The sequence below is a fragment of the Leiobunum rupestre genome, chromosome 6, assembly GCF_980474605.1.
Source record: "Leiobunum rupestre chromosome 6, qqLeiRupe1.1.hap1, whole genome shotgun sequence".
NCBI lineage: Eukaryota > Metazoa > Arthropoda > Arachnida > Opiliones > Sclerosomatidae > Leiobunum > Leiobunum rupestre.
This window is the reverse complement of record NC_143389.1, coordinates 47,076,510-47,101,617: the sequence shown is the minus strand read 5'-3', so window position 1 is coordinate 47,101,617 and position 25,108 is coordinate 47,076,510. Positions and strand designations below refer to the sequence as shown.

General features: G+C 37.6%; 3 protein-coding genes and 1 long non-coding RNA gene across 7 annotated transcripts; 3 read left to right on the top strand and 1 right to left on the bottom strand.

Moving 5' to 3' along the window:
* The first annotated feature begins 4,049 nt into the window (after positions 1–4,049).
* Positions 4,050–5,441, top strand: LOC149941218 (uncharacterized). The gene has a single exon (XM_090179432.1). The coding sequence runs from the start codon at positions 4,050–4,052 to the stop codon at positions 5,439–5,441; it is 1,392 nt and encodes a 463-aa protein (XP_090035558.1).
* Positions 5,442–12,482: 7,041 nt separating this feature from the next.
* Positions 12,483–15,014, top strand: Bap55 (Brahma associated protein 55kD). 3 transcript variants are annotated; one of them, XM_090180068.1, is made up of 14 exons: positions 12,483–12,639; positions 12,708–12,784; positions 12,837–13,017; positions 13,079–13,179; positions 13,237–13,429; positions 13,482–13,588; positions 13,644–13,733; positions 13,805–13,866; positions 13,922–14,036; positions 14,097–14,177; positions 14,257–14,352; positions 14,413–14,499; positions 14,560–14,605; positions 14,661–14,860. In XM_090180068.1, the coding sequence occupies exons 1-14, from the start codon at positions 12,615–12,617 to the stop codon at positions 14,684–14,686; spliced, it is 1,287 nt and encodes a 428-aa protein (XP_090036194.1). In that variant the 5' UTR covers positions 12,483–12,614; the 3' UTR covers positions 14,687–14,860. The 3 variants fall into 3 exon arrangements, with proteins under 3 accessions (XP_090036194.1, XP_090036195.1, XP_090036193.1); XM_090180069.1 differs by lacking the exon at positions 14,661–14,860 and adding an exon at positions 14,867–15,014 and having other exon boundaries at positions 12,484–12,639; positions 13,656–13,733; positions 14,560–14,619; XM_090180067.1 differs by lacking the exon at positions 14,661–14,860 and adding an exon at positions 14,867–15,014 and having other exon boundaries at positions 12,485–12,639; positions 14,560–14,619.
* On the bottom strand, positions 14,954–24,118 carry LOC149941215 (uncharacterized). Of its 2 annotated transcripts, XM_090180065.1 has the most exons (19): positions 23,981–24,118; positions 23,716–23,901; positions 23,526–23,648; positions 23,274–23,468; positions 22,552–22,619; positions 22,386–22,478; positions 21,554–21,669; positions 21,350–21,489; positions 20,782–20,956; positions 19,382–20,565; positions 19,248–19,317; positions 18,938–19,194; positions 18,045–18,445; positions 17,775–17,979; positions 16,663–16,731; positions 16,496–16,605; positions 16,034–16,198; positions 15,863–15,963; positions 14,954–15,138 (listed from the first exon to the last, which is right to left on the bottom strand). In XM_090180065.1, exons 2-18 carry the CDS (start codon positions 23,836–23,838, stop codon positions 15,870–15,872), a joined length of 3,588 nt encoding a protein of 1,195 aa, XP_090036191.1. In that variant the 5' UTR covers positions 23,839–23,901; positions 23,981–24,118; the 3' UTR covers positions 14,954–15,138; positions 15,863–15,869. The 2 variants fall into 2 exon arrangements, with proteins under 2 accessions (XP_090036191.1, XP_090036190.1); XM_090180064.1 differs by lacking the exon at positions 14,954–15,138 and having other exon boundaries at positions 15,149–15,963; positions 23,981–24,117.
* Positions 15,770–16,585, top strand: LOC149941216 (uncharacterized). Its single transcript, XR_016481417.1, has 3 exons — positions 15,770–16,274; positions 16,349–16,445; positions 16,506–16,585. It is a non-coding gene; the product is annotated as an uncharacterized LOC149941216 (long non-coding RNA).
* Positions 24,119–25,108: the final 990 nt, after the last annotated feature.

Here is a 25,108-nt window from a genome sequence, read left to right as displayed (position 1 = left end):
GGCCACTATTAACACTACAGCTGTGACGTTACAAGTTTTCAAAATCGTAACAGACGACAACAACCAGTATTTTCAACGGAATTGACGGATTTTGAAATGACGTTTTAGCGCGCGACACTACAGGTACATGTCTTGGGCACACAGCCTTCTTTGCGTGCTTTTTTGACCATAACATGTAGAGGTATTTTCACGCGCAAAATGAATTTTAAAAGTCGTCAATTACGATAAGAATCGCGATAAAGAACGGTTTTGATTCTCTTTCGACGTAGTGGATTCCCCGAAAATTCCCGGGACTTGACTTATTGGCTAGACTTAACTCTAACCCTTTCTGTCCGATAATGGGTTCCGAAAAGTCAGAAGTAGCAACGCAAGGGCCCGACCAAGTTAATGAAAAGTCAGAGGGAGATACCAAATCAGATACGTCACCCCACAAAAGATCGGCGTCCAAGATACCCGCGAATATTGATTCGGCTGCAGATCTGTAATCTCGCGATGCCTCACCGCCTAAGCCTCGTCGCCGTTCTTTATCCGAAAATTCAATTTCAAATCCAAGTCTCGGCGCAACGGTCATTTGTAAGCGCGGTCGTCCTCCGAAGTCTAAGGCAAAGTCCAGTTATTCCATAGACAACCCTGTGATTTCCAATCGTACTAACTCTTCCTCTACTGCGAGGCAAAACAATTCTAATCTACCAAGTACTGATTTGTGCCCAAAGTGTGATATCTATGTGGTAGCCGGTGATAAAGCTTTCAACTGTGATCTCTGCAAACACTGGTGTCATACCAGTTGTGCCAATGTTCCTGACAAATTTTTTGACTTACACACCTCATCCCAGTGCAACAACTTCCTATTTTTATGCCAAAAATGCATTATTATTGGACCTAAGTTCCTACTCACTCTCTTCGACTTATCAAAAGAGGTTGGCCGCCTCTCAGACCTTCAAAAATCCGATGCCGTTAGTCTGAACTCTCTAAAATCCGAGGTATCGATGATCTCTTTGAACCTCCCTGCAGTGAATACCGATACTACTCCCTTCGCTGCTGCTACTGAAGAACTTTCATCACTACATTCTAAATTGGATGTGGTTTCTATGCTGGATTCAAACACCGCAATTCACAATGCTAATTCAGCTAACATTACTGATGCCATATTCTGCACAGCTGAAGATGTCAACACCATTGTATCTACCATTGTGCCTCGAACGCTGTTAGACACCATTTACGCTCACACTACTGAGCTTGCCTCTCACTGCACACACTTGACTAAGCTTCCATCCATTGAGTCAAGCCTCACCTCGCACCGGGCTGACTTGGACAAACTCTGTGTCTATTGCCTCTCGGCGTTCCAATATTCTGTTTTTCAATTTTGCAGAAACCTCAATTGAAGAAGATTTCACAATCGTCTCTACTTTTCTCTCTTTTATACGTCTCTTCCGGCTAGGCGAAACTATCCCATCTCCTACCATGCGCCCTAGGCCAATCAAAGTGGTTCTTCACGCCTCCCATTTCAAGGATAATTTTTTTATTTTCATTCGTCGCTCCCGGACTTTTGATCATAACTACCCCTACGCTGCTCGTAATGATTTTACTATTAGCCAAAGGGGCCGCTATGCTAAGGCTAAAACCAAACTTGCAGAAGGACAGAATGCTGGCTCCTTCGACTGGACTATCAGAAACTTCAAAGTGGTTCGCATTAACTTTGCCCACCAAGCTGCTTCACCTAGAGAAAACCGCTCTGTGCGACCCAAGGAGCGGTTTCGTGCAAGTTCCACAAAACAGGATCACTTTCATCCTAATACGCGAACCAAACTCCATTCAGCAGTGCATGCAAATTCCCGCTCACTTATGCGTGATAACTCTATTTCTCATTCGCGGGCTGACCCACATTCTAATGTGCTGTCTCGCAACAATCCTAAAGTGCCTATTAACACTCATATTGACTACACTTCGCAGGGCCCTACCTCTAACTTCAATGCTACCATTCCCCTCAATTATAATATTCACCCTTGGCAAGGCAATCAATTCCCAGCCTTTTTAAGTTCCCCCTGTGATCCGTACTCCGATACCCGCACCTATTCTACCGGGCAATGCTAATTTTTTGCCCCCAGGTTCTAATGCAAATACTATTACCAATAATTACCCGAGCAACTGTTTATTGATGCCCACTCCTAACCTTATTCAGCCCTTTCGGAACTGGACGGCACACGCTTAATGCGCATGCACCTACTTTTCGTCGGAGCTCCAGCACATATGTAAATTCTCTCAAATCCCTACTACCCAGTGCTCCTCCCGCCACTTCTAATAACATTCAGCATTCACTATCTTCATCAACTGCTCTTCTAACGAATGCCCAAGGTCTCACTACTGTTTATAAACATAACGAACTAGCTCATCTATTGCATTCCCATCGGATCCCCAGTAGCAAATGTCACCTGCCCGACGGCGCCGATTTTCGGTTGGGCCGACTGTCTGACGGCGACTATTTCGTAGCCAAAATACAGTCGGGAAACTACTCTTTTGACTGGTACTATGTCCGCCCGAATTACAGTCGGGGAAACTATTTTTACAACAAAGAAATTACTTTCCGACTAACAATGGGTAGGTATTACGACTCAATATTGCAATGATACCCAACTCCATTTCGGATTCATAACCGACCCCGTTTTGGTTTCATACCCGACCCCGTTTCGGATTAATACCCGACCCCGTTTCGGATTCATACCCGACCCTGTTTCGGATATCCACCCGACCCAGTTTCGGATACCCACCCGACCCCGTTTAGGTCTCATACCCAACACGAACTCTTTGGATTATTAAGATGTCTCTAGACGTATAATTATGGTATAAACGTATATTGTATTAATACATCCAGAATTTAAACAGTGCAGTATAATCAAAATTCAAAATTTAAGTAAGAGATTCCAACAGTAGACCGCTTTCGGCCTATTTGGGGCTCATCAGTACTGTGCAGGAACTCTGGCTTAACTCAGAAATCTGCCGATATCAGTAAAACTAATATACATTCAGAGTGCCCTATATGCGAGCAGTCCATTGCAATTTATAGTGAAATTCTTCACCAATTATTGCATGGCGGTCGCTATTCAGCTCACATATCTCTTACGCTCAGGCTTCCGTTGAATTCCAACGTTAAGATAATTGTATCAAAATTAAATTTTTAAATTTTTTTTAATTATGTTCAGATTTCCAACATTTCGGTAATCAGGCCTGAATTAAGTATACCACCGACAGTTATTTGAACAGTCGGCCAATTGTAATTTTTACCGTCTACAAAGAGACCTTTAATGCAACGGTCGGCCGGGTGTCGGTAATCAGGCCCGAAACAAGTATACCACCGACAGTTATTTGAACAGTCGGCCGACTGTCCGTAATCAGGCCCGAATCAAGTATAAAACCGACAGTTATTTGAACAGTCGGCCGACTGTCCGTAATCAGGCCCGAAACAAGTATAAAACCGACAGTTATTTGAACAGTCTGCCGACTGTCCGTAATCAGGCCCGAAACAAGTATACCACCGACAGTTATTTGAACAGTTGGCCGACTGTCGGTAATCAGGCCCGAAACAAGTATACCACCGACAGTTATTTGAACAGTCGGCCAATGGTAATATTAACCGTCTACAAACTTTGGACTCTTACCCGACACATGGACTCTTAACCAACTGTATTTCGGCGCCTATGTGCTACTGCTGGGGATTACCTTCGCTGTCATAACTGAAACACATTGGTCTCCTGATCATCCTGATGCGGAACATGTTATTAATGGATACTCTCTCTTTCGCAAAGACAGATGCACTAGTACTTACGGAAGTGTTGCCTTTTACATCAAAAATACTTTATCTGCAAGAACTATTTCCTTTGAGGAACTAAGCCTAGAGCCTTTTACCCCTAACATTCATGGTTTAGACATTTTCACTGTTTCGCTTACCTCTTCGGGCCTCTCTCCCACTAAGACATTCGTCGCTGTAGTGTACCGCTCGAATAACCCCCGATATGATAATCATCAACTCCTTTTAACATTTCTTCACTCAATTAATGACTATTGCGAAAGCCTTAATTAATATTTCCCTCCTAATTGTCGGTGACTTTAACTATCCTCACATTTCTTGGGATTCTACCACCACCACTTCCAATGCTTGTCGATTTACTAAATCCTTTCTCAATTGTGTATCGAATATTCCCCTTTACCAAATTGTCACTTCTCCTACTAGAAATGGTGGTCTCTACTGTAAAGATAATATACTCGATTTAATTTTTTCTACTGATGATTCCCTTGCCTTCGACCCTAGGACGTTAGCTGCCCTGGGAACTAGTGACCACTGTGTCCTATTGTTTAAAGTTCAATTGTTTGGTAATCACTATCTTTACCCTAGACCAATTTTTTTCAAAAGAGATTATGATTCCTTTGCCACCATCCTCACCACTGTTGATTGGTCACTCGTTCTAGGGTCCCCTGACCTCTCTGAGTCCTGGAAGGCTTTTCTCACTTTATTAGATACTGGTATTGCTAATTTTATTCCCTTACGTAAACCTCCTTCAGCCCCCAAGCCTGACCTTCGAACGACTCGTAGTAGGGATTTTAAGGCTACTGCCTGGTCACGTCTCGTTAAAGCTAAAAGACGTGGCATTCCTTATCCCACTTTAGACTCCCTCCATAACAATTATCGTACAGCTCGCAACGCTTTTACTTCCCATCTTCGTAATACCCGCCGCAAATATGAGGCTGGGATTACCTCTCAAATTAGTAACAATCCTAAATCCTTCTGGGCCAATGTCAATAAGTTTCGTTCCTCCAGAGTGCCTATCACTGAACTAAAAAAGCCTGATGGTACTATCTCCAATAGTCTTACTGATGCCGCTTCTGTTCTAAATACTTTTTTTGCCTCCACTGTTAACCCCCCTTGCCCCCTTCCACCTCACCCATTTTTATCCTCCACTATTCCCCCTGTTTCTTCCGGTAGCTCTACCTTCTTCACGAAATTATCTGTTGAACCTCCAGACATTATGCACTTTTTACGGAATCTTATTGTCTCTAAATCCCCTGGCCCTGATGGCCTGCATCCCTTCCTTCTTAATTCCCTGGGGACCCTGGCCATCTTCCTTTCCCTCCCCATTTACTTGCTCATATCCCCCTCATTTACCCTTTGTCAACTCCTACCTGCCTGGAAAGAAGCCCATATTACCCCTATCCACAAAAAGGGCTCTAGGGCCGACCGTGCCAATTATCGTCCCATTAGTAACCTAAATCAAGTCCCCAAGCTCAGTGAGCATATAGCTAACAAACAAATTGCGGATTTATTGCGCACCACTAAATTTTTTCCCCCTCCCAGCATGGCTTCCGCTCCAACCGCTCGTGTCTTACTAACTTACTCCAAGCTACCAATATATGGTCCAAGTGGTTGGACGAGGGCTATAGTGTTGATGTAATTTTCCTGGATTTCTCCAAGGCTTTCGACTCAATCCCACACTCCCTTCTCTTAAATTCCCTCTCCTCTGCTGGTATTAGTGGGGATGCCTTGCGTTGGCTTTCCAATTATACTTATCGGATCGTAAGCAGAGAGTTGTACTTCAGGGACAGTCATCTCCCTGGAGCAAGGTTAGTCAGGGTGTTCCCCAAGTTTCAGTTTTGAGCCCACTGCTCTTCAACATTTTTATCAATGTTCTGCGTGTAGCTTTAATTCTATTATTTGCCCACGGTTTCAAGTTATCGCACAAAATTTAATCTCACTCCGATAATCAAGCACTCCAAAAGGATTTAGATGCTGCGGTTTGCTGGGCGAATTCTCATGGTCTAGCTTTTAATACCTCTAAGTGTTGTAAGTGAGGGTGTGCCCAATAAATCGACTCTTTCTGAAAGAGATCTTGGAGTGTTTGTTGATCCCAGCCTCAGATTTTCTACCCATACCAACAAAGTTTCAAAACGTGTTCGTTCGGTGGCCGGGCTCATTCGTCGTAATTTTAACTTCCGTAGACTAAACTTGTTAAACAACTATATAACACCCTTGCCCTCCCTATATTTGATTATTGCTCCCCCATTTGGACCCCCCATCTCAGTTTAGATATTTCCGCTTTACAAAAGGCCCAAAATAATTTCACTAAATTAGTCACAAAATACGAAAAACTCGATGCCCCAACCAGACTAAAGTCCTTATCTATTCCGTCTGTTCAAACTCGCCACAAAATCAATAATTTAAGCTTCCTCCACAAAAATTTTTTATAATAATTTAGATCTAAATTTCAATGACTATTTCTCTACATGCAATTCCTCCCGTACCAGGGGTCATAGTTTAAAACTTTCCAAACCCAGAGCTCAATCTAAAGTCCGTTTGAACTCCTTCTCCCACACTGTAATAAATGACTGGAATTCACTCCCCAACAATATTGTAACTGAAAAATCCAATCCAAAATTTCGCGCCCTACTATTTGATTGATTTCTTAAAAACACTTTTTATCGCCTCCTATTTTACTGTTTGTTTGTTTGTTTGTTTTTTTTTCTGTTTGTTTTTATTTTTGATTATCTATATTGTTCTACGCTTTACTATGACCTGATGTTTACACATAAGCCTCCGCCCAGGCTTTGTAGACCTTGTTATTATAACCAAATAAAAAAAAAAATACTGTGTTAAGGCACTTCTGTTTTTGACCGGGAATATTCATCCCCCCCCCCCCCCCCAAGATGCCAGGAAATAGGCGTTTTTCTTTGGGCTGCCCTCTCTGCTCCCGGGGTGCTCCGAAAGTCCATGCGTGTCCCAATGGGCTTTCGAGAGCAGATCCCGCAGAGATTAGCGTTTACCATTGGGACGTTGCTCCGCGAGAGAGTGGCTGATTTCTTGCTCTCTGTTGATCCGAGATAAGTGACGGATCAACGGATTCGGAGCAAGTTTTGCGGAAAATGGCGGCGGTCAGGGAAGAAGATTTACGAATTATTTTGTTATTATTAGAATCTTCATCATCAAGTACAGAGGAGGAAGATTTTTTGGAACATATTTTTAAGGATAAAGCAGAACATCCGAAAATTGAGGGATTTATTAAAAATGTAGTGCATAGATTTTCATATGAAGAAGTACATACATTTATTACTACCTCTACTATATTGTAATGTAAATGTAGACTGTAGACTAATAACAAAAAATTATAGTTTAAGGATAATTTTCGATTAACCCGTGAAATGTGTTATTCCCTCGTCGCGGAATTTGAAGCTTCAGAGTTCTTTCCAAACAATAAAGGACATGATGACAGTAGTGCTATTTCTGCTGAAAATCACCATTTTACTCATTTTTACAGAGTCTGAATTCTATACAAGATAGAGAAACAATTGTTTCTCATTGGGAAAAGCGCGCCAAAAATACTGATTCGAAAAAAGTTACGTTTATAATTGGAAAAGTACTCTCGTCCGCTCTTTAAAAGATCGATGACGTCACACGTCAATTTTGTTGGATCCGAAAGGGAGTTGAGAGCGGTTTCGAAGCAACCCAAAGAAAAACGCCAATATGATAGTGTGGATAGAAGACGTTTATGGAAAAGTCTGGAGATGAAAGGTGTTACTCCTAACAGTGTTGAAATGATTAAGAGTCTATATGCTAGTTGCTCCTATACGTATACTCTGAACGACATCTCAACGGAGCCCATAGAGAGCAGTGTCGGGCTGCGTCAAGGCTGCCCATTATCCCCGTTATTGTTCATGGTTTTTCTCGATGAGGTCACGGTCAGGTTATCGCTCTTAGGAGTGGGTGCTCGTATCCAAAAGTATGATTAATTTGAAAAGCCAGTGGAGGGAGAAGTCACCATTATACCCTGCCTCATGTATGCGGACGATATTGTCTTGTTAGACGAGTGTACGAGTTTCGCGGAGAACAAAGGACTTTCGTTCATCATTGAAAAGTCAAATGTAATGCCATTTTTTTCATCTGAGTCTGCCTTGCATGGTGACTTCGTTCTTCAGAGAAGCAAAATGGATGTTGTCGATTCGTACAAATATTTAGGAGTCGAGCTCTCTTCTGGGAAGAATTACATCGAGAAATGGGAATCCGCGTTAGTGGCTAAAGGCAACAAGCTCCGGTGGATGGTTCGGAATTTGGCAGAGAAATCGTATAACTCGTACTCAGTTGTAAGGCCACTTTGGAAAACGGTGGCTGTACCTGTCCTAACATACGCAAATGAAGTTTTAGAAGTTTCCACGACGGCCCTAGACTCCCTCGAATACGCTCAGTGTGAGGTGGGTCCAGGGCCGTAGCTAGAGAAAATAGCGCCAGGTTCGAGCTGCAATTTGGGCGCCCCTTAATATAATAATATGGACCAATTTTGGTGCCCCTATACCCTATCGCGGGGACGGCCGCCCAGCCCTAGCTACGGCGCTGGGTGGGTCGTTACGCGTTAAGTGCGGAACCGATGGCGGCACACGCAGCCATCAGGGGCGAACTGGGATGGAGTCTCATGGTCGAACGAGAGGCACGGAGCAAACTCAATTTCTTGGGACAATTGAAATTCATGGCGCCTACACGATTGGCCAACAAAGTATATGTCGTTACGCGAAATTTGAGTCATTTCAATACCCGTTTCACAAGAAGAACGGCTAAACTGGATCGAGAATATGGTGTGGGTACGGAGAGAGACACCGCGACGTCAGAGAAACAGTGGAGCTGAAGTGGCGTAATAAGGTGGCGGGACACTGGTCTCTTCAGGTGTATAGGAACAAAACCAAGCCGTGCACGGAGGATTTTTACGATGGCAGTTTCGCAAGTGGGCTTCTCTTTCAGGCAAGGACAGGTGCATTGCTAACTGGTGAACGATATGCGCAGCTATTTGGTTGCTCACCTAGATGCTTACAGTGCGGAGAGGAGAGGGAAACCTTGCTACACGTTCTTTTGGGGTGTTCAGCCTTGAGTGATATCGAAGGGGTTCCGACCTGGAGAGAATCCTGTTTCTACCTTCATTTGGAAGATCTTCTTGGCTTTACCGATTCTACATGGCACCCACCTTTTCTGAAGCACATGTTGACTAACGAAGTGGTACTGGCAGAAATAACGAATATTAAAAGAGAAATAATTTTCAAAATTTTAATGTAGCTATTTAATATTTTTATATCTTAATCTCTGTAATTTCAATATATATTTGTTTTTTAAAAATGCTGGTTGAGCTCTCGCTAGCGGAGCCGCCCTGTTGTAAAAGGGTTCGTTTTTTATACGAAAACCAAATAAAACCATTCATTCAATACGTTCGATTTAGGAGAATAAATAAGTAAAAATCCGCAATTTCATTGGCTGTGAGAAGCTGAGAGCGCAACGCTTATATCATTTTCTCACTTTTAATTAAAAATAAACTGAGAACCCCCCCGATTCCATTTAATTTACTGGTCATAGCCCAAAATAAACTGGTCTTTGACCGACGCCACCGCCTTATTTCAGGCTGAGAAATAAGGAATTTTTTTAAACTGGACCTTTGGCCAATAGAGCCTAGGTAGTTTAATTAAAAAACTGGCCAATGGCCACTTACCATTTTTAACCCTCAAAATCAGGCTTTCATAATTTATGGTCAAATAGAGTGTAGAGTAGACAGACTCACGACACCCAGTCACCCACCCGTACACACAATTGACACAAGGCCAAGCGCACAGCATACAAGCAAAGGCCAAACAATTTTCGGGATTAATATAGTATTTTTTTAATGAACTAAAATCTTAACGGGTAAAAACTTTGAATTAATTAAGTGGTCACCAGGGCCACTAACACTGCCCTACATTTCAGAAACGCATTATCGACCAATTTTGAGATTTTGAGATTCACTACCTTTTATACTAATTTTAAGTCACTGATTCCTAATTTCAAATCCATTTATTTTTATATCTCCTAGATTTCAAGATATTGTAATTGACAAAACGCATCTTTAAGCCAAATTTTCAAAATTACCGCGCAGAAACGCATTATCGTGCAGGAGATAAGCATCTGCTTAGGACGTAAATTTGGAATTGGTCCGATAAATTTTTCAAATGCGATAGCATTGTCTGCTAGACTTTCTCGATTAGTTTTAGGATCCACTGGCTCCCCTACTAAAAAGCATACTGGCATACCGGGCATACCATTAGCCAAGATAGGAGCGAATTTGGCCAGAAATTTTCCTAGCTTATACAAATCGACCTGGTTCGCTCTTATCTTAGCTAATGGTATGCCCATTCACAGCACGGGCATACCATTAGGTAAGATAAGAGCGAACTTGGCCAGCTTATACAAAGCGTTTTAGCTTAATTTTCGCGCAAGGTTTTGAATGTTTATCCATTTTACCGACATTTTTATTCAGTTTAAATTTCTTATAACTTCATTTTCACACAAGGTTTTGAATGTTTATCCATTTTACAGACATCTTTATTCAGTTAAAATTACTTTAAAATGATTTAATTTAATTTCAATAATAAAACTTGATAATAAATTGTTTTAACTTCATTTCCGAGTACTTTTCAATGGGCATGCCTGCGCTTAGAGGGGGCATACTTGGGCCAAAGGGATTGAACTTCATGCAAACGTCATATTTGAATGTTTTTCCTTCATTTCCGAGTACTTTTCAATGGGCATACCTGCGCTTAGAGGGGACATACTTGGGCCAAAGGGATGGATCTTCATGCAAACGTCATATTTGAATGTTTTTCCTTCATTTCCGACTACTTTTCAATGGACATACCTGCGCTTAAAGGGGGCATACTTGGGCCAAAGGGATGGAACTTCATGCAAACGTCATATTTAAATGTTTTTCATTCATTTCCGACTACTTTTCAATGGGCATACCTGCGCTTAGAGGAGGCATACCTGCGCCAAAGGGATGGAACTTCATGCAAACTTCATATTTAAATGTTTTTCATTCATTTCCGACTACTTTTCAATGGGCATACCTGCGCTTAGAGGGGGCATACTTGGGCCAAAGGGATGGAACTTCATGAAAACTTCATATTTAAATGTTTTTCATTCATTTCCGACTACTTTTCAATGGGCATACCTGCGCTTAGAGGGGGCATACTTGCGCCAAATTAAGGGATGGAACTTCATGCAAACGTCATATTTAAATGTTTTTCCTTCATTTCCGACTACTTTTCAACGCGTAATTAATCCTTCCAAGAAAGCTAAACTAATTGAGGAAACAAAAACTTGTTGAGGTTAACGGTAATAGTTAGTGTAGGGAGCTGTTGGCTCGCGTGGCTTGCAGGGCTTGCCACCACCCTCCTACGCATTGTAACCCGGCCACCTGAATTAAAAAGGCTTTAAAAGTAGCTCGATGACTTAGGCCTAGGGTGTTGCCTTGGGTATTAGCCTAGCCATGGCCTAGCCTAGCTGATTATTTGTCGAATCCCCGTGATTCATAGATTATTTTGGATGGAGCTGCCAGAAAACAACAATAGTGATGACTTTCTAAAGAGTCGTGGATTGGCCGAAGAATAGAACGTTATATAGAATGCGAGGGGTAAGACACTCTGCGAACTCGGTGTACACTGCCGTACCTTTGACAGTGCTCAATGGAACTCGCGAACTCTAGAAAATGTGTACCTTTAACAGTGCTAAATGCACGAACTCGGTGTACAGATTATCTGAGACTGTCTTACCCCTCGATAGAATGTTATGTTATAATGTAAATTATGGTTATAATAGTTTTTATGCTGTGAACAAAATGTTCCATATTTAAGAGTATTTATTTTAACAAATAAAATGTTTTCATTTTTTTATTTTAATACTAAGCTTATTTATAATTAACTTATGATAATATCATTAAATATTTTTTTAATTAAGTTATGATACTATATAATGTTAAGATAATAGTTACTTTACTCCAGTTATTCTTTACTACTTATTTAACTTATGATAATATATTTATAATGTTAAGATAGTGACTTTACTTAAGTTATTCTTTACTAATTATTTTGATTATTTTCCTTTAAAATTAACTTATAACTAAGCCTAGGTACTCTGACAAACACGATTTTTGTGGAATCGTCCGATTATAATTAGAAATGCACCAAATTACATTTTATGCGTTTCTGTTTTGACTCAGGAGCTGGAATTGACTGCGCAGAAACGCATTATGTGTTTATAATGCGTTTCTGCGCAGTATTTTGTTCTTTTGGGGACGTTCAAAACGCATTATGTCGCATTATTCAAACATCCAAGTAATTTAAGTCATTGGTAATGTCATATTCGGAATCTTCGTTAAAAAATACCCCAAATCAATTAATTTCCTCATTTCTAGTTAGTTTAATTTTCTTATTTTTTATAAAAATCACAAAAAGCGATTTTTCTCGAAAACAGCTTTTTGGAGATAATGCGTTTCTGATATGTAGGGCACCCCAAGCATTTAATTTTTAAACTGGCCCAGCTAATTTTTAAACTGGAGATTGGCCTGTGATAGTGCATTATTTATCACACTGTTTAAATTCCAACACTGCCAAATATATCAATTCCTAAATTCGTCTGCTTGATTATCTGCTGCTTTGGTGATTCGAGCTTTCATCGGCTAATAATATCTACACTTTAAATTATTATTTAGTTTTACTTTAAATTTAAATAGGAAGTTCTTTATAGTGTATAAAATAATAAACTAGGAAGTTTATCTAAATAAACCAATATGAGTGGAGGCGTTTATGGAGGAGGTGATATTAAAGAACATTCATTTGATACACTAAAGCAATAGTTGTAGACTTGTTATAATTTTTAATAGATGAAGTTGGTGCCCTTGTATTTGATGTTGGTCATTATTCAATTAGATGCGGCTATGCTGGAGAGGATTCCCCCAAAGTATAGAACAAAATCATTCGTACCTGAAAAAAATGTAACACATTATTTCCAGGGTGAAATACCGAGTAATGTAGGAGTTGTTGAAGAACCAAATGACGGAATGGATATTGACTCTTCTCATATTGTGAAAGAAAATGATTCCGGAATGTCAAAAAGATACTTGATTGATACCAATTCTATTCATGTTGCAAGAAAAGGAATGGAAATAACAACATTTCTTAAAGATGGAATGAGTAATATATGATATAATCCATAATTTTTTTAAAAATTACCATTTCTTTTTTCATTCAAAAGTTGATGACTGGGATATGTTTGAGAAAATGCTGGATCATATTTACGGGAAGCATATTAGATCTGACTCTCATCTTCACCCGGTGTTGATGTCAGAAGCCCCTGTAGGAAGTTTAAAATCCCAAAAAAATCCTATATTCTAATTTTAATATTTTTTACAGTGGAATATCCGAGCAAAACGAGAAAAATTAACTGAACTGATGTTTGAAAAATACAACATTCCAGCATTTTTTTTAGTTAAAAATGCTGTCTTAGCTGCATTTGCAAATGGGAGATCTACAGGAGTAGTCGTTGATAGTGGAGCTAGCCAGACTTCCGCTGTACCTGTCCATGATGGCTATGTTTTGACCCAAGGTAAAAACTAGTGATTGAAATAGCAATCAATCAATTAATGGCTTGTTTATAGCTATTGTCAAGTCGCCCTTAGCTGGAGATTTTATAACTATGCAATGCAAACAATATTTCGATGAACATAAAACTGATATTATACCTAATTACATGGTTGCTGAAAAGGTAATCAATAGAACATAGATAATTGATAAATTAGTAACTTAATCTGTTCCTCAAGGAACAATCAAAGGAAAGTGAACCAGCCAAGTGGACTAGAAAAACTAATTTGCCAGAAGTTACTAAATCTTGGCATAATTTCAAAACAAAGGTTCGTAATTAATTGTTAACTATTTGAGAGCCAAACATGTAATTTTTAACAAAAAAGGAAAAATCTAATAGGAAGTTATTCAAGATTTCCAAAGTACTTGTTTACAAATTCAAGATGGTCCATATGACAAAGAGTATTACTTTTGAATCTTAAATTTTATCAACCAATTAACACTTGCTTATTTAAAGAACGGCTGAAAATATGCCAACAGTCCATTACGAGTTCCCCAATGGATATAATCAGGATTTTAGCTACGAACGTTTTCAAATACCTGAAGTATTGTTCGACCCATCAAATATTAAAGTAAAAAGCCAAAGTAAATGATGTAAAGAGGAAAAACTTAACTCATATTTATCTTAATAGGGTGTTCCAGGCACCACAGTGATGGGTGTTGCGCAAGTTGTAACTACAAGTGTGGGAATGTGCGACATTGATGTTAGGCCTGTAAGTTTTCCTCTTTGAAAGACCAATTTCAAAAGTGACGAGTGAAACAAGAATTAACTTTTTGCACTTTCTTTCTCAGAGTCTTTATGGAAGCGTGATCGTAACGGGAGGAAATACTCTCCTTCAAGGATTTACTGATCGCTTGAATAGAGACTTATCAGCCAAAACACCACCTGTAATACTTAAATATTGCTTGGTAATCCCAACTGTCTAAAATTTTGGTAAATGTTAACAGAGTATGAGGTTAAAAATTATTGGCGCAAGTGGGACAGTTGAAAGACGGTTTGGGGCTTGGATTGGTGGTTCTATCTTAGCTTCATTAGTAAGTGCACTACTATTAAAAATTAATTGGACATACAAGTACAATTAAAATATTTTTCAGGGCACCTTTCAACAAATGTGGATTTCAAAACAAGAATATGATGAAGGTGGCAAAACCCAGGTATTTATGTAATTTTAATATTTAATGGTGTTTTATTGCAGGAATTTCACTTAAACAAAGAAAGTAAATTAGTTCATTATGGTGTGAGTAGCAATACCACCAAGGGGAGAGTGTAATGATTAAGGCAATCTCAACATTGCCTAATTTTTAATTCCGGGCTATAACACGGTTGCAGTAGTCAACCCCCGTGGCATTGACATAAGTTGTATTGTTAAATTTGCCGTCATTATTTGATTTCCACATTCAGGTTGAAAGGAAATGCCCTTAAAAGATGACCAGTATTTTCTTCTGAACATCAAATTCTCATGCAATTTTGTATATTTAAAAAAATGTCCAGTAATAAAGTCCTTTTTGTGTTAATAAATTTTAATTTATGGGGGAAAAAAGTACAATAATTTTATAGAAAATAAAACTTAAAAATCAAATTATTAAAATCTACCTAGTACAATTGATAATTTCTACATTTTATAGAAAAAAAAAATATTTGAATCAATTTTGTAACTTTTCAAAACTTGAAACGTTAGTATTTTGATCCCTTCAATTGTGGCTATCTACTCATAAAAATAGTAGCAAATGTTAAAAAAATGTGATAGTCTCATTTTAGCACTGGGGTAGTTTGTGGAATGCACTTTTGTTTTGGCTTTTGGATTTCACATTAATGCCTTTATCTTAATAAAAGGCGATTAGAAAATTATCAATTTCTGTAAAATATCTAACCTTACCTACACTTTATATAGATAAATTTAAATACTTTTAAAGAAATAGATGGAGGGTGATGTGGTATATTTCATACGACAACACTCTCAACATTTTTAGAATACATGTGTGCCAATACTCTCACCAAATGAAGTGTTGTATATAAAAGATATTTAAACTAAAATTTCAAGTATATATTAATTTTAGTGAGGTAGTTTGCAAAAGCAAATGTTAAATTAATAGTATTTTTAAATATCAAAATTTGTTCAACTGTATAAAAAAAGCTTAATTTTTTTCTATAAATATATCCTTAAGAGAGAGAGCTCTGTGTTTTAAATTAAGTATCTTTGCAAAAATATTTCTAAAACAGTATAATAAATTAGTGTAAAAATAATATACTTCACAAGGTATTTTGTAAATGTATCACCAGGGTAAACAAAAAGGAAATGTTATTGCTCTATCTACATAATTTTAAATATTTTGTAAGACCTTACAAACACGGTTTTTGTTAAAACTCTCAGAAGCACTAGGACTAAAATTTTAAAAGTTAACCTTTAATCCAATTGTTTGAGACTTCCAGTTGAAGAAGCTTCCTCCAAAAATGAGTGTTTCAGTAAATCGCTGGCTCGAGGTCTTGCTTCAGGATTTCTAAATAGAAGTAATTGGTAAGATACAAGTAATTTGAACAAATTGAAACTAATTAATTAAATCTAATCACCTTCTCATTGCACTGCCTATGAAATCTTTAGCAATTGGGGTGAGATAGGTGGGAATTTTAGGTTTGCTTGTTCCTTCTCCAATTGCGTAAGCAGCACTGAATGGTGGTAGTTCATGCCACGGAGGTTTGGTGGTTGCCATTTCTATCACTGTGCATCCAACACTCCTAGAGTTTTCCAGATATTACATTAACTAGGATTTAGTTGAATACCTATTATAACTATTCGTACAAGCAAGTATCAGTGAGTTTTCCAAAACGTTTAAAAATTAATGCAATTTCTGCAAATGGGATCTACCATTTTCTATGATTTCAAAGAAAACCAATAAGTCTAAGCTGTTTGGGTGTGACCAAGGAACACAAAACATTTCAGTGAAATTGGCCAAAAACTATAGCACCCATCGCATCAAAAAAGGTTTTCGATTACACACTAACTACCTAGTAAAACTTAAGACAATAATATACCAAATATCAGATTTTTCAGTACATGCCGAACTTTGCTGTATGACTTCAGGGGCCATCCAATAAGGAGTACCTCGAACAGATTGAATGTAGTGATTTGAATCTTGTGAATTCTGTCAAGTTCAATACTCAGACTTGAAAAAATGTGGATTATACTTAAAGAAACTAACCATATGCAGATGCTTAGCACATCCAAAATCAATCAGTTTAATCAAGCCACCAGTTTCACTAGGCATGACCTTAAAAATAGAAGTAAGAAATTTTTGGTATTAACTTTTGGGTAGATAGGCAGCTGCCATTATAAATAGACAAACTAGGAAAATGCAACCACTCATTGCAGGATTGGAAAAATGAATTTTCCCTCACCCTATCAAGGACACTCCAAAAACAATAGTACCCCACTAGCACATTGTCAATTTAGGGTCGAGGTACTATCGAAAAGTCATTTTTAAGTCTATGAAAAAATAAAGTCAACTTTTTCTACAAAAAAAACCTTAACTATGTTTTTAGAACTATTTAGATGATCTTAAATGAAAATTAATTTGCCAACATACCTTACACTTATTTATTGGATTCCAGATTTAATTTTTAAAACAAAGTATATAAGAAAGGGTGCAATTTTTAATATTTTAAATTTTAATACTATTAGTTTTAATACTTGTATTTTATGAAAATAGTGTGTAACGGTAGTTTATTTAAATATAATTAGTATTTAAAAACATTTTTCATGAAAATTGTAAAAAAATTGAGAAAAATATTTTGTGCAATTTAAATAACATTTTAAAAACGCTAATATTTAGTATATCAAATTATTGATTGCTCTGAATGGAACATGAAATAAAACGGATGGACCACTATTTAACCCATAGTTTTCTTTCTAATAGACGTAACAATTCATAGTGATGTATATTTCCAGTTTTGTGTCGGAAATGGGCATTTATATCAAGTTGGCCCGACACCGTTTTAGAGTAGGTCCTTATAACATTAAAAGTCGGTTAAGAGTCTGCCTTTTTACCCCAAGGACATTTCAACCTTAAAACTGAAGGTCAGCCGCTCATCGGCCAACTTTAGTGTTGAAATGTCTTTCGTCAACATTGGCCCAACTCAATTTTCTACAGGGGTAGTTACATTTTCACGCCTATGAACCTCGGAAAATGGGATAAACCATCGAAGTAATTAAAAAGAGAGCTAATCCGCACCCCCATTTTTTTAAAATGTCTAAACACCATAGCAGCCACGTTGTATCTACCAGAAATTATAGTATAATGAAAATACTGCCTACCATGATGTTGGCTCCTTTTATGTCTCTATGTACAATCCCATTGGAATGTAAATAATCAATTCCTTCTAAAATTTGTTTAGAATATCTGCAGATTACTGATTCCGCAAAGGCTCCAAATTGATTCAAATTATTAGTTATGGAGCCACCAGCTAAATACTGCATAAAAATGCTGACGGTTGTTCCTTCTAGTTTTGTCCCTAAATAACTGAGTAAAAAATTATGATATAACTTTAGAGAATACGGATCATCTAAAATTAAGTTGATCTCTACCTCACAATATTTCTGTGTTGAAGTCTTTGAAGCATTTGAAACTCTCTTTGAATTTGTAAATACTCTTCAGCTGCTTCAGGAGCATTCGTGGAATTTAGTTTTACTTGTTTCACAGCTATCAAATCTCCCTGAGAAGTCATTCCACACCAAACCAGACCAAAAGCACCTTTCCCAAGCAGTTTTCCTTTAGCCCACGATATTGACAGTTGACTGTCCGATTCTCCTTGTAAAACCGCTAAACATTCCTCCGATGTTTTACCTTCGTACAGCTTTAGACGGCTACTTTGGGAAGAACTTGAATGTTCAATAGTCGGAACAATTGTTCCAACTGGAGTAGAACCAGTGGAAGACCATTGGAACATGTCGCACTCAGAATCTAGTGGACAACAAGCCTCTGAATTCTAAAAAGAGTTTAACTCACATTTTTGTAGATTTACTATATTTAAAATTTAACACAGGAAAAAGTTGATTAAACCAGGTCCACCTTCACAATGTCCTTTAGTTGTGGGGTGTTAGATAATGAATTGTGGCGGGTTGGATAATTAAATGTGGCATTAAGAATGTTAACTATTTAGTAATGTGGAACAAATTTTCACAAATTATCGCAGTATGAAGAATTTTTACAATTACTTCCGAGTTGGACAACTGTAAGACAGCTTACTGTATTTTTCAAAATTATTCTAAAGAAACAAAAGTGGCGTGGGGAAACTTATTGGCTCAAACTACTTTGTGGCATTGGCAAAAGGGGGGGGGGGGGGATGTGCATTATCTACTTCAAAGAAAGTCTGCCTGTAAGGCCAATGATAATAGTGTTGCAGTTTTTGCAGGATCTGCCATATATTTTCCTCATGCCATTTTAGTTGCACTTCAACTATAAAGTAACATTAAATTACCTTAAGGTTTTTCAAACTAGGGGGCGGTGTCAAGGGGCAATCGTAAAGATGCTCAGGACTTTCATCCTCTATTAAAATATCATCCTCAGAGATAGGTTGAGTTGCCAAATCATCTGAATCTTTCCAAAATGAACTTCCTCTAAGATCGTTGTTGGAGAGACTACCAGTGCTGGATAAACCTGGTAAAGTTGAGGGTGGAGGATGTGTTCTACCAAACTTAGGAGTATCTTCATTTGGTACATAAATCCAAGATGCAGCTAAAAAATAATACAATTAACACCAAAATTGAAAGTTTATTCTAGCGGAGTACCTGAAACTTGAGAAACACAATCAGAACTTATAGACGCATCTAGAGTACTGTTGCTTTCGGAAGGGGTGACCTAATTATTTAAGTATTTAATTGAGAATCCCCAAGAGAATAAGAAATGTCAAGGCTTTTGTTACCTGCAAACTAATTGCTCTAAACTGATCAACAACTTTGCTCATTGAAGGTTTCGAAATTCTGTGCCCCAATAAAGCTCCTTTTAGCAAATCATTCTCTGCATCTTTAGGATGATTGGGCTCTTTGCACTTTTTAGGTAATCGGCTGACTATTTTAGAGGAGGATTTGTTTGACGTAAATAAATTCACAGATTGTCCTTTGATAGGAGATACACTTTTCGTTTCAACTTCGCTGTCACTTTTGGCAGGCTTATTCCTTATCCTCTTCCCATAGGCCTTAACACTAACTGAATAAGGATGTTTGTGTCTTTGGCGATGACGACCCCCGCTATTACTAGCTTGTTTCGAGTCTATTAGAAAATGAACTGCAGGCTTAGCGGAGTTAGTAAGTTCATTTTCACTAGGAATATAATCAGGATATTTCTTAATTTTCTGATAATCAGCGACAGTCAAATTATTTTCTGATTTTTGAGCTTGGTTTCCTAAAATTAGGAATAAATTTTGAACTTTCTTTCCATCGGCCATTAAATGAGAATCTTCTCGACAATGAATTGATCCAGTATTTTTACGGTTTGGAGATTGGTGTGGAAGACGCGTATGTATTTCCCTGTTTCCAAAACGAGATGCCTCTTTTGCTCCTTGAACAGAAGGCGTCACAACATTTGAGTTGACATAGCGCCTGTGTCTTCTAAGATTCTTTCCACATAAAGGCAAATTAGAAGTTGACCGCAATACATCAGGTACGGAGGAAACTTTAGCTTCTTCGGAGCTGTCTGAATGAATATCACCTTTAGTTTCATCAAACTCATCAACAGGAAGAGAAAGTCCATCACAATTTGTGCAAGATCTAGAACGTAGAGGGCTAACTGGACGAGATCCTTTAATTTCTCCCAACCCAAATTTGGCAACGGTAACTGGAATTCTGGAAGGTGGTAAACCTGGTATTCCAGGTTTAGAGGAGTTTGATTCTTTAGGCTGGGCTGTATTGGGCGACATTTCATTTCCATTTGGAGACTTTGATACAGCTAAGCCTAAATGCATAGTGAAAAGAAGCTGCTTTTTTACACTTGAGGTACTTTTATGTTTTCGACCATTTCGGCTTTTTCTGCAGCATTTCCCATCATCTTTTCCATCATCAACTTCTTCTTGGAATGATCTGTCATGTCCACGTAAATGATGTTGGCATTCTAATAAGACAACAAACAAAAGAACATTTTTATAGAACACTGTCAGGCTTAAAATTCAGAAAAACACTTTATGTATGCAAAAAATTCAAGAAAGTTCAGGTCAAAAATTAAAAATAACTTTTGAGCAAAAGTATTTTTGTGGATAAAAACGTATCTAATTTTTTTTATCCTAATTTTGACCAGTATTGTGTAGAAACAAGTTAATAAGATAATTACCACTTAATTGTTGAGAACTTTCAATAACTGTGGCTCCAATTGCCGCTTTCAAGAGTGAATACATTTCTCTGTTAGCGGCACATTTTAAAGGGGAAAGACCACTGTGAGTTACTGATGTAACTCCAGCTCCATGGTTTAATAACAATGCTGCTAATTTTACATCACCATGTGAAGCCTATTTTTTTTTTTAAACAATGTAATGAACCAGGTATAAAAAAAAAAACATTTTCCATATGACTGCTCCAGAATAACTCCGAATCACTGATCTCATACTAATTTGAGACAAATGGCACATCAACATTTTTAAAAACTGTTATTCATTCCCAGCCTCAAAAGGAACCAACAAAAAATATACTCCACATTGACTGAGCAAGCTGTATCATGCAGAAACTTGCTCAAATGAGATGTTGATCATTTTATATTATCAGATTGTTTTTCAGTGCTCTCTTTTTGCGAAATAAAGCCCTAATATTGCTCAGAGCAGAATCCAGTAAGCAAATGGAACTGCTGATCAGTTTGATCTAAGAGTGCTCTGAAGCAGCAAATGAAACACCTTTAGAATACTTACTGCTATGTGAAGAGCCGTGTGACCAGCGTAAGTTGTTTGGTTTACATTAGAACCATTCTTCAATAAAATTTCAGTGGCTTCCAAGGACTTTGATTTCACAGCAAAATGCAATGGACTGAAACTATGCTTATCAACAGCATCTGTATCAAATTTAATTTAATGCAAAGAGTGTATTGAGTAAAATTTGGATGATAAATTAATTACTTGTATCAGCATTAAATTTTATCAACAATTTAGTTAGTTTTAGAGCTACTTCAGAAACATAAGTAACACTGTAATGAAGAGCAGTTCTCCCTTGTTGATCTTGATGAAAGATATTGCTAAATATGTTATAAAGATATTAATAATGGAATAATGTTAGTGCTAAAATTCTACTCTAATATTAACAACATTGCAAAAATTATTTTTCATTAGCTAATATAATTTCAATGGCGCTAACGAGGAGACTACCCGAGGTCATAATCACCGATTTTGTTGAAACTAGGGGGGTATGTAGACCTTATGGTAACATGAAATTTCACCAAGGGAAAAGTTGCAATGGGCATTAGTTTTGCCATGGCAACCGAAAATGTTTTTGACAACACAGTCTGTATATTGTCCCAATGAAAATAACAATTGATCAATTTTTACATATTTTGATCAAATTGACCAAAATTCATCAAAATATCATAAAATTCATTTCATTTGTCAATTCTGATCTATTTTTTTTTGGGTTTTGAAATTTTAAAAACAGGGGGGTACCCTTAGAAGTGCTCAGATTCCCATGTTATTTTCAATGAGAAAATATACATACTGTGTTGTCAAAAACATTTTCGTTTGCCATGGCAAAACTAATGCCCATTGCAATTTTTCCCTTGGTGAAATTGCATGTTACCATAAGGTCTACATACCCACCTAGTTTCAACCAAATCGGTGATTATCACCTCGGGTAGTCTCCTGGTAAGTGTAGAGTCACAGCCCAGGTCTTTTGCTTTAACTATTTTATTTCTTTTTTTTATTAAATAATAAAATAAAATTGCTTTAGCTAACAACTTACGCCCCAGAATTGAGCAAATGCTTTGAAACTTCAGAAGGATCATAGTTATTGAGCAAATTCTGTTGAAATAAGGCATGGAAGACTTTGATATCCCTAATTTAATAGTTTTTAAATTAATTTTAGTTCTTTAAAAATTACAAATAACTACAAAAACAATGATATATACCGTGCTGATAGAAGTAAGGGATTAAGGCCTTCATTATTACAAGCTTCCAGATCAACATCTCCATTAGACTGAAAAAGAGACAGCAGTAAAAGTAAGCTTCTTTTTGTAGCTTTGGGTTTGGTCAAATTACAGCATATAAACATTCGGCCCTAAATCGATAAAGGCTTTCTCAAAATAGGGCTACACTAAACAGTTAGAGACTGAAGGGTCTGATATCTTTCATCAGGGCCACCTAGGTCTGGGTTTTGGTAAAAATAAAAATTCCATTGATTAATGTTCTTTGAAGCCCATTATGAAGCTAAATTTTAATATCTACCAATCATTTTGACATTGTGTTTTAAGACCCATTAGGTTGGGCTTTTTTGAAATTGGAAAATACACAAAAATGTTTAATAAAAACTAATTTTTTCATAATTATCCTTAAATTATCTATCATTTGAGACGTCATCAACTTGATCAGATGAAAAAAAATCACTTTTTCTCGCCCTAAAATGGGGAATTAACCCAAATTTCATAATTGAATTTTCTTTTCCATTTGTGACCTCTATAAATCTGATTAGATAATAATTAATTTCTAAAAATTAATTAAAGGAGACACCAAAAACAAAAGGAAGCTACTAATTTGAATGGCCCTGTAATTTATCTCAAAATCAGTGTATTTTTTTTAGACACTAGCTCAGTGCCTAAAGAAGCGATTGAACAAATGGTTTGAAGTATCATACCAAAACTTTTTCTACTAATTGTACATTTCCTTGCCATGAAACTTGTTGCAATAATGTTGATGGTGAGCTACTTTTTGGCAAACAGTTGAGCAATAACAGAGTTATTTCTGTAGTTGCTGCAACTTCTAAAGCGCTTCTACCCTCAAAATTGTGCAAGGTTGGATCAGCTCCATGATCAAGTAATAAACATACAATCTGTGTAAAACAAAACAATCAATATAATACAAAGTTTTCAAGATTAATAGCAAATACCTTTCCATGTCCCCAAGCTGATGCTATGCAAAGGGCAGTACTCCCAGATTTTCTATCTCTAGCATTGATATTAACAGTGTGGGTACAACCTAAAAGCTCTAAAACAAGACTGGTATCTCCATCCTTTATATTAAAGAGAAGAATGATGAGTTGATCTTGCTCCCTTGTAACAAAATATAATCTGACTTACTCGAGCAGCTGAAATCAGCAATTGATCACTCCTGGAAAACCTGTGTTGAGCTTCTACATTTGGCAGATTTTGATGCCTCCTAGATCTAGGCGGCATCAAAACTCCCGAAGGTCCAACTGACATTCTTTTAAGGCCTTAAGGATCCCATCCAATTCCCAAAAAAGGAACTAGATTTCATATCTTTATCTGATATTATGAAATATTTTTTATTAAATGAACTACAAATTTTATAGTATTTTTTCAAGTCTATTAAAAAATAACTGACCTGAATACAGCTGAATTAACTTAAAAGTTATTAACCATGAAACCAAGGACCACCATAGGATCCTTGATGAAAATGCCTTTCTATTGGTAGATCTTGGATTAAAAGCGGGTAGATGGTGGAGGCAGGATAAAAGTAACTTTTATTTCCACCTAGGTTATACTTGAAGCAATTTTTGGCCATTGACCTTTAAAAACGGACTAAATAAAAACCTACGAACCTGTAAAATCCCTGTCGTCTGCTCTAGGAAAATGAGTCTACGCCATTGAGTTGGGAATATTAATCTAGAGGTCCAATCAAAACGTCGGATTTCAGTATTTCGCGAAACAAGTTTTTAACAAACAAGAATACTGCCGTCTGCTCCCAAATGAAGAGAAAACTTTATCATTCTACCCGTGGCGCCGTCTATCTCTCAATGTTTCGTTCAAATAACACGCAATAGATAATTTTTTTTAAATAATGGATGGCGCCACGGGTCATATGATAACGTTTTCTCGTCATTTTAGAGAAGACGACACATTCGTAATTTTCAGAAACTTGTTTCGCGGGGAGCAGATTTGGTTGGATCTCTAGATTAATATTCCCAACTCAATGGTTTACGCATCCCATAGAAATCTCATGGGTAACTAGAATGCTGCCGCCTACGGCCGAGCTTGTCGCCAGTTCGTTTTGAACCTTCAGCCAATGAGAGGCCGTAGAGTGGTTCCGCCAAAGAGGATAATAATCCTCCTTGGTTCCGCTACTATCGTGGGAGATAGGTGACGTCATTCTCTCTGGTGACATTAAATTCTTGGCAGAACCACTCTTTGAGCTCTGATTGGCTGAGATCTGGCTATCGTCTGCCACGGCGTTTGGACCATTTGCCAGTTACACGGCAGCATTCTAGTTACCTATGAGATTTCTATGACGCATCCGCGTAAGGATCCAGTGTTGCCAGTGTGTGGAATAAATCCCACATTGTGGGATTTTTCGTGCTTTTTTAGGCCTGACTCTTCAAAATAGGCGTCTTCGCACCAAAGATAATTTACACTCGTACCCTAGATTCGAATACTGAGAGCTTTCCCATTGACAGTTTTGTTACGAAGCGTTTACCCTTTTCCGGCACGTGACCTCAGAAAAATTGGGCTCCAT